Source organism: Labeo rohita, chromosome 2 (assembly GCF_022985175.1).
Source record: "Labeo rohita strain BAU-BD-2019 chromosome 2, IGBB_LRoh.1.0, whole genome shotgun sequence".
Taxonomy (NCBI): domain Eukaryota; kingdom Metazoa; phylum Chordata; class Actinopteri; order Cypriniformes; family Cyprinidae; genus Labeo; species Labeo rohita.
This window is the reverse complement of record NC_066870.1, coordinates 34,785,148-34,794,891: the sequence shown is the minus strand read 5'-3', so window position 1 is coordinate 34,794,891 and position 9,744 is coordinate 34,785,148. Positions and strand designations below refer to the sequence as shown.

Sequence of the window (9,744 nt, the reverse complement as noted above, 5' to 3'; positions counted from 1 at the left end):
TACAGACTCTTTTTTGATTGTTTTTATTGAAGCATTCTGGTTAAACAAAATCACGTTGGCTCAAAAATCCTACTTGGAAGATAAATGCAGGTTCAGACAATTAAAAGATTGACAGTACGCTATAGGTCTCGCTGGTTCTCTGCTTGTGTGTTATTACTACTCTTCCTCTACAGGCTCAGGTATTTTTTGGCAGATATAAAGGCACTCTGAAGCTGGTTATTGCGGGTTGTTCACATTAGGTTTAGTTGATAGTTGGGATATAGAAAGGTGCTGCATTTGGTTGGCTGCAGTGGATGATAACAGTAGGTGATTTCCTTCATCACTCCAGGTCATCGTGGTTCTGAGTGGACTCATTGATCACCTTAATGGAAGAGAAGAGTGGAAGCGTTTTATGAGAGACCCAAAGGAAATCACTGACTTGAAATTAGATTAGATTTATTTCAGGTTCATCGTAGAAACTTACGTAATATTGTAAATTGGAGCGATTCCCAGATGTCAATTACAAAATAAATAATAAATAAAACAATGAAATTTTGGGGGAAATTTTGGAAGTGCTTAATTGTCAATAAAATAATGTCAATTTATTTTATTTTATTTTATTTTGGGGTTGTGACCTCGTAATTATTTTGTTTTTTCAAACCTTTCTACTTCTTAACACACACAAAATAATTAGATTTTACGGGAAACTGTCAATAAAATAATGTCACAATGCAAAAAAACAAAAACAAAATCCTGTAATATGCTTCACTTTTATATGATAGGATTAAAAAGAAAATTATTTTATTTACTTTTTTATTTTATTTTATTATTTCTTTTCATTTTGGGGTTGTGGCCTGGTGAGTAATTTCTTTTTTCAAACCTTTGTACTTCTTAATACACATAACAGAATTATATTTTGGGGAAATGTGTTTAATTGTCAATCAAATACTGTCAAAGTGCAAAAACTTATTCTATTTAATTTAACTTTTTAATGCTTATAAAATAATTAGATTTTGGGGAAAATGTACTTAATTGTCAATAAAATAATGTCACAATGCAAAAAATAAATTCTATCATATGCTTCATTTTCATATAATGGGTTTATAAATAATACAAAGATTATTTTATTTTATTTATTTATTCATTTTTTCATGGTTTTTTTTTGGGGGGGGCGGGGGTTGTGAACCTTTCAAACATTTTTACTTCTTAACACACATAAAATAATTAGATTTTGAGGAAAATATGCTTAATTGTCAATAAAATAATGTCACAATGCAAAACAATTCATCCTATCTTATGCTTTATTTTTACATGATAGGATTAAAAATACAAATATTTAATTTTATTATTTAATTTCATTTTGGGGTTGTGGGCTGGTAAGTAATTTGTTTTTGTTTTTTTGTTTTTGTTTTTTCTTTGTACTTATAAATTACACATAAAATAATTATATTTTGGGGGAAATGTGCTTAACTGTCAATCAAATAATGCCACAAAGCAAAAACTTGTTCCTATCACATGCTTCATTTCCTGAACGATTAAAATAAAAATAGAAAAAAATAAATAAATTGGAAAATTAGCATTCATGTATGGATGTATGTATGTTGTGACCTGTACCTGTACTTTTGTGAGATGCACAGTAAGTGATACACTTTACTTCTAAATAATCATAAGACTGTGTGAAAATGCTGTTATAAGTTGAACACATACCTGTCCATCTCTGGTCTCAATGGTCTTAATAAGAACTTTCTTAGTAAATGTATTTTCAACAACAGGCTTCAACTCGAGCATCGAATCTGTGAGAATGCAAGAGCATCTTCGTTAAACTACCCAAACACATTTTAATGTGTTTCATATGATATTTATTGGTCACTTAATATCTTACCTCTCAGGTTGAAGGAGGAGAAGTTTGGAAGAGGAGTTGAAATCCTACATCCAACAGAATAAAGTGTAAAACTACTGTTGTTTCAGCCCAAAATAAACCATGCACTAATGCATGACAATAATGCACTAAAAGAAGTTGCAATGCCTACCTGCTCTCCTCCCCCTCCAGAAGTTTCCTGTAGGTGGCAATCTCGATGTCCAGGGCCATCTTGACATTAAGCAGATCCTGATACTCACGCAGATGTTTTGCCATCTCGTCCTTCATGTTGTGTATGTCCTCCTCCAGCCGAGCGATACTGTCCTGGGAATTAGACGACTCCGTTGCGTAGTTCTCCTCCATCTCTCTCATCTGACGCTCCAGAGACTCATTCTGCATTATTTATATTAAGATTTAGAAGATGTGAAATATAACTTGCATGCAAAAATAAAATGATTACAAATTAAACCAAATAAAAATGAAACCAAATTATGACCAAAGAATAAGTTAAATAGATAAATGCAAGATGCTTACGGTTCCCTTGAGCGAGTCCACCTCGCAGGTAAGCGCCTGCACCTGACGCCGGTACTCATTGGCCTCCTGCTTGGCCAGTCGCAGAGCTTCATTACTCTTGTTAGCCGCTTCCGTCAGGTCAGCAAACTGACAGTGAAGGAGCACACATGTTAGCAAAGCTAGGAAAAGGTTATAAACAAAGTAAAACTTAAATGCAAGAAGAAAAATTAGATGAAAAGGCTAAAAATATCAGTGATTTAAGTGAACAAGGGCTAGTAAAGAAGCAAAGAAGCTCATCTGGAAATTATGACTTACAAAAGAAAGACAGAGATAGCAAAGAACCCGAAGAGGAGGAATGATGTTGATGAATAGAAGAAAGCCCTGGTGAAAGGCTCATGTTAAATACCTTGGATTTGTACCAGTCCTCTGACTCCTGGATGTTTTTGGTTGCCAGGTTCTCGTACTGCAGTCGGACGTCTCTCAGAGCAGCTGTCAGATCAGGTTTGGCCATGTCCATATCCACCTGCACCTGCTGGCCCTGGATCTGTGCCTGCAGCTCCGCCAGCTCCTACAGACAGAGACAGAGATTCACATGTAGTGCTTTCTGAATAGCATCTGTCATACCTCCTTTTCTTGTGTTGTGATCATACAAATAGAGCTAAATATTGACATTTTAAATAGCTGTTGCTGTAATGCTAGGGTGTTGTGTATGGCATTTCTATGCAGCTTAAGCAGCACATAAATGGTTTTGTCATTCGGTACCTTTTACTTTTATAACTGCTCTTTCAAACATAGTCAGTTTATTAATTATTATTTACCCTTCACCCTTTAACCCTTCAAATTGAAATATGTAAACAGTTACTTTAAGATCTCCAAGAAAAAAGTCCTCCATCCTGTGGTTTGTATGTGAAGTTTTGGTTTTCTTAACCCTTGGACTAACAGTGTGGAAATTAATAATTTCTTCATTTAATTATTATTCATAACAATTAAATGAATAATAATTATTGTGCATTTTATTGTAATTAATAATAAATATTGTAAATTACTATGAATACAGAATATAGTTTTATGGCTGCAAATTAGGCAAAATTTGTGAATATGTAATAGTTTTTTATTTACTATTTTACTATTCTACTAGTTCTTACGCTTAAATAAATTAATTACAATAATATAATTTATTAATTTATTTTGAATTAATTAATTTAATATATACATAATACAGTTTTATGGTTAGACAAATAAAATTGTAATTATTTTACACAATTATACACATTAAATTATTGAAATTATTTATAATTAAATGATTTAATTAAAATTATAAAAATGAATTGAAATAATTTTATATACATAATACAGTTTTACTGTTATTAAAACATAATAATTACATTTATAATGACAATTAATCGTTTTTATAATAATAATTTAATTTAATACTTTTTATATACATAATACCATTTTGTCATAATAAATTTGACAGAATATTTTATTATTAGTTTATTATTATTATTAATTATTACATTAATAAAATATTACTAATAATTTATTCTAATAATTGTAATTAATTCATTTATACATAAATCAGTTATATAATTGCAAATTAGACAGTTTTACACTTACACTTACAATAATTAAATTAATAATTTTAATATTAATTATTAAGTTGTTCTAATAATTGTAATTATATATATATATATATATACACACACACAGTTTATGGTTACAAATTAGACAAAGAAAACAATTTTATACTTTAATTCATTAATTAAATTATTTATTTAACATGATAAGAAACAATTTAATTAATTTTATATGCATAATACAGTTTTATAATTGCAAATCAGATTACAATTTGTGAATATTTTACATGAATTTACACTTACACTTATAATAATTAAATTTATAAAGAATCATTTTTAATTATATTAATTTTAATAAAATAATTTGTATATACATTATACAGTTTTAAGGCTAAAAATTAGACATGAAAAATTCTGAATGTTTTACATAGTTTACACTAATTATTACATTAATAGAAATATTATTATTAGTTTATTATAATATTTAAATTGATTTATACATAATACAGTTATATAATTGCAAATTTAATATTTAACACAATTTTACATTTACATTTACAATAAATAAATTAATAATATTTCCATAGTTTTTTAAAATACTTTTACATACATATACAATTTTTACTAAATATTTTTGAAACATAAAAATGTAATTAGATTTAATGGCTACATTTTCTTCTTTTTTTTTTTTTACAATGCAAAAAAAAGTTTGCTGATGCTGTCAGTTGAGTTTGGAACTAACACTTCTGTTAACTAACCATGCAGATACTTAATGACCTCAGAACGGCCAAATATTGGTTGATTAATCAGTCTATCACTTGAGAGTGTGATGGTGGTAATCAGATGCATTTATGCTTTACTACTTTTTAAATGCTTTTAAAGCAGAATTTCATTACAGGAAATGGAAACTGATGCAGTGTATCTCACCTCATCATGGAGCGTTTTGAGGAAGGCGAGTTCGTCCTGAAGAGAATCCACCTTCCTCTCCAGATCCACTCGAGCAAGAGCAGCGTTATCCACATCCTGCACAATATTAACAACACTAAATGACACAGCACTACTGTATTGAGCACACATGCACAGCAAGTACAGCGTGAAGAGGTCTTTGTGTTTTTAATGAGTATCTGGGCCGGGCACAATGCCCTGCAGTCTGCGTGGCACCATTCGGATGTCTGCTGACGGGACTACCACAGCCCGTATTAGAACCATGAATAAACAGAGGCTTTAACACTCAGACTGTTTTTATGCCTGACACATGCTCTCTCGCACACACATATATACAGACATTCCTGCCCTTGGCAGCCGCTTCAGTCACAACAGTTTGCTTTGTCAGGGTCTGCTGGCCTGCTGGAAGAGCAATCAGCAGCGATGGAGATTTCCCAGAGCTAATGCCAGAGACAAAGACATTCAGCTCATGTCACACACTGAGCCGTTTCTCAAACACAGACCCAAACCAGAACCACCAGCAGTTCTCAAATTAAATAGATTGAATAGAGAAATATAGCTATTAATACAGCAATTAGTTTGGTCATAGCACCCCCTGTGGTGATTTCAGGAAATTTATTCATAACTTTAGAAGATTCTGTTTACCATTTGAAAGTTGGTAAGAATTTTTGTATTTTTGAAGGCAGTCTCTTATGCTCACAGAGGCTGCATTTATTTGATTATTAGTGCAGTAAAAACAGTAATATTGTGAAATATTATTTACAATTCAAAAGACCTGATTTCTGTTTGAATGTACAACTAAGGTCAAAAGTTTGCATACACCTTTTAGAATCTGCAAAATGTTATTTTACCACATACAAAATGCATGTTATTTTTTTATTTAGTACTGACCTGAATACAATATTTCACATAAGAGACATTATATAGTCCACAAGAGAAAATAATAGTTGAATCTTCAAAAGTTTACATAAACTTGATTCTTAATACTGTGTTGTTACCTGAATGATCCACAGCTGTGTTTTTTGTTTAGTGATAGTCTTTCATGAGTCGCTTGTTTGTCTTGATCTCTTCTTCAGAAAAATCCTTTAGCTCCCACAAATTCTTTGGTTTTTCAGCATTTCTGCGTATGTGAACCCTTTCCAACAATGACTGTATGATCTATCTTTTCACACTGAGGACAACTGAGGGACTCATGTGCAACTATTACAGAAGGTTCAAATGCTCACTGATGCTTCAGAAGGAAACACGATGCATTAAGAGCCGGGGGGTGAAAACTTTTTGAATTTGAAGTTTAGGGTAAATTTTACTTATTTTGTCTTCTGGGGAACATGTAAGTATTTTCTGTAGCTTCTGAAGGGCAGTACTAAATGAAAAAAAATGATATTATAAATGTACACGTCTTCATCCTGTTCAAAAGTTTTCACCCTCCGGAACTTAATGCATTGTTTTTCCTTCTGAAGCATCAGTGAGCGTTTGAAGCTTCTGTAATAGTTGCATATGAGTCCCTCAGTTGTCCTCAGTGTGAAAAGATGGATCTCAAAATCATACAGTCATTGTTGGAAAGGGTTCAAATACAAAAAAAGGTTAAAAAAAACTATAAATTTGTGGGACCTGAAGAATTTTTCTGACGAACAGCAAACATTTTAACTGTTCAGGACAAACAAGGGACTCATGAACAACTATCACTAAACAAAAAAACAGCTGTGAATCATTAAGGTAACAACACAGTATTAAGAATCAAGTGTATTTAAATTTTGAACGGGGTCATTTTTATAAATTCAATTACTATTTTCTCTTGGGGACTATATGTAAATGTCTTTTATGTGAAATATCTTATTCAGGTCAGTACTAAATAAAAAAATAACATGCATTTTGAATGATCCCTCTTATTTTGGTAAAATAATTAACATTGTGCAGATTCTGCAAGGTGAATCTAAAATTAAACTGTATTTTAAAATACAATGTATTGAGCTGAATTTTCACCATTATTACTCCAGTCTTCAGGGTCTCATGATCCTTCAGAAATCATTCTAATATGCTAATTTGCCGCTCAAGAAACATTTTACTGACCACAAAATTTTGAATGATCGTGTAGACGATCACTATTCTAAAAATGCAAGTTCACGTCTCTTGCATATCTCTGTGAGCCCAATCATGCATCCAGACGCAGAAATTACACAATGTTATCAATTCATCTCATCCTACGTTGCTCAAATTTGTACATCTACATCCTGAAATCTCCTTCTAAGGGTTAAGTGTTGCAACAAGTATTACCATACCTCTGAAACTGTTAACAGCAATTGCGATACCATCTACCACTAATTGCATCAGCAAAGGCATCATGAAATAATTTCCTGGAAACAGTTGCTGTTTTTTATGTGTGGTCTATGTAACAAAATTATTTACTCTATACACATTTGAAATATATGTTATATGTTTCTCAAAACCATTAGTTTTAAAGACTACCATGTTTTACCTGTCTGTAACTCCTCATGTTGTTCTCTGCATCTTCTCGCTGAAGAATCTCATCCTGGAGTCTGGAAATGACAGATATCAATACAAAATGTTTATTTTCAACTGTTTTCCAATGCAGAATAGTTTCACTCAGCATAGTTTATTAATGATTACACTACTCTGGTCCCAAGACATTTTTAGACCCTTAAAAAGGATTTCATTGCATTAGATCACAAATCATAAAAAATGGCATGTGCAAACAAACAATGCTAGAGCTGATGTCTTCATCCACAAAGTTTGCAAATATGTTTGTCTTCATTCTACACAGGGTAAATCAAGGCTAAAGGCCCCTAAGGTAAAGGGGACTATTGATTTAGTATTTTCCAAAACACTAAAAAGCAAACACCACCACAACACTTTCCAAAACACTAGTCTGTCACTTTGCATTGCACAGTTATCCTGACACATGAGGTCACCCTGTGCAGTTACAAAAATAAACTGAGGTGAATTAATTGATTTTTAATAACTTTTAAATGTTGATTTATCACAATGTGTTGGAAGGTTACTAAAATAAGAAAAATTAGAAGTTTCTTTTACTACATAAATTATTTTTTATATTATTTTGAATGAGAATTTCCTTAGGTTTTTTTTTTTTTTTTTTTTTTTTTTTTTTTTGCTACCTCAAATATATTTGCATATGTAATGAGAAATTTTGCAAGATCACTGTTGCACCTAGAATTTCTAAAAGAAAAAAAAGATTTTTAATCAAAGCAGTTTCCTGTTATTATTTTACCTTGAACATTATTCAATAAAAGGGAAGTTTTTCACAATCTCTTTATACAACTTGCCCAAAAACAAGTATACCTTTTGCTTAGTTTTTTTAAAAATCTATTGCTTATTTGTGAAATGTTTTGCTTAAAATGTTTATATTCTACATACTGCAGATAATATTTGGTTTGACATTCGATATGATCTAATATTTGAATACTATTAGCCTCCCCAGCTAATAGAGAATGTTCTTAAAACGTTCTGGTAAGGTTCTCTCAAAGTTATGAACAAATGTTCTTCCAGTGACTGCAATAAAACATTCATTCAATATTATCTGGTCTTTAAAAATGTTCTCAAAATGTGAACAAAAACTTTATATACAGGCTACATAGTTAATTCTTCACAGTTTCTAAAACTTTTTAAATGTTGCTTATCTAACTTTTTTTTTAATGTAACCTGTTTCAGAACGTTCAGAGAACATGCAAAAAGTAACATTCCAATGATGTTTGAAAAATAGAATGTGTTCTTAATGAAATGTTTCCTTTGGATAACCAAGAAAAACGTTTACATTTTTAAATTCACTTTTCGAACGTTTACAGAAAATACAGAGAATTCGTTTTCATAACTTAATGGGAACGTTATAAAACATTCTTATATCATTTTTGTTAGGTTCTCTCAAATTTAAACAAACGTTCTTCCAAGAAAGTTCAGTCAAAAGACAAATACTTATTTTCTGGAATGTTTTAATTGGACGTTCGTCTGACATTTTTTTTAAATGTAACTACTTGCTTCAGAATGTTAATGTTAGAAAACAATCTTAGAACATATTTCTGTTACTTCTCTTTGAGTCGCTCTAAATCTTCCGCCAGGTTGTCTCGCGTCACTTCCACGCGTGCTTTCTCCGTGGTGAGCTGGTCCACCTGTCGCCTCAGCTCTCGCATCTCCTCCTCATACAGATCCGTGATGCGGGACGATCTCTGGCCCCGCAGCTGCTCCAGCTCCGCAGACAGGATCTTGTTCTGCTGCTCCAGGAAACGCACCTTCTCGATGTAACTGGCGAAGCGGTCGTTCAGCGACTGCATCTGCGCCTTTTCATTCAGCCGGTTTGTCTTGAATTCCGTGTTTAAGGCGTCCGAAAGGTTAAAGTCCAGAATCTCAGAGGTCAGTCGTGGCATCGCCGCGCTGCTTCGGACTCTGGAGCTCTTGGACGCGTAAATGGCCGGAGTCGAGGAGACGCCGTAAGACACCCGAGGGCGCACGGAGCTGGAGCTCTGACGGCCGGAGAATGTGGTGCTCCGGTTCACATCTCCAAAGCGCTTTCGGTAGGAGGAGGTAGACATCGTAAACTTTAAAAGTTGTTGCTCTGCGCACCTTTTCTCTCTTCAGGAACTGTCCCAAACAGTGAGCGATAGTCTGAGAGGAAGCATCATTTATAGTCAACTTGTTATGCAAGTCACATTTGAGTGACACTAGCAGAACCCTATTGAGGCTGAGAGAGTTTAGAGTTATTTTAATGTTCTCCGCCTACTGAGGAAATAAACTAATGGAATTAAGGGTAAAAAGAAATAATGTCCTTTTTCATATAATTTCATGTTTGTTACTTGACTGTTTGTAATTGTTAATATGTTTTGTGTGTTTTTTTTTTATTAT

At 32.5% G+C, this 9,744-nt stretch overlaps 1 protein-coding gene across 1 annotated transcript; it reads right to left on the bottom strand.

Moving 5' to 3' along the window:
* On the bottom strand, window positions 1–9,526 carry viml (vimentin like). Its single transcript, XM_051131962.1, has 9 exons — window positions 8,932–9,526; window positions 7,349–7,409; window positions 4,855–4,950; window positions 2,757–2,918; window positions 2,372–2,497; window positions 2,010–2,230; window positions 1,862–1,905; window positions 1,687–1,772; window positions 1–361 (listed from the first exon to the last, which is right to left on the bottom strand). Exons 1-9 carry the CDS (start codon window positions 9,432–9,434, stop codon window positions 320–322), a joined length of 1,341 nt encoding a protein of 446 aa, XP_050987919.1. The 5' UTR covers window positions 9,435–9,526; the 3' UTR covers window positions 1–319.
* Between the last annotated feature and the right edge of the window lie 218 nt (window positions 9,527–9,744).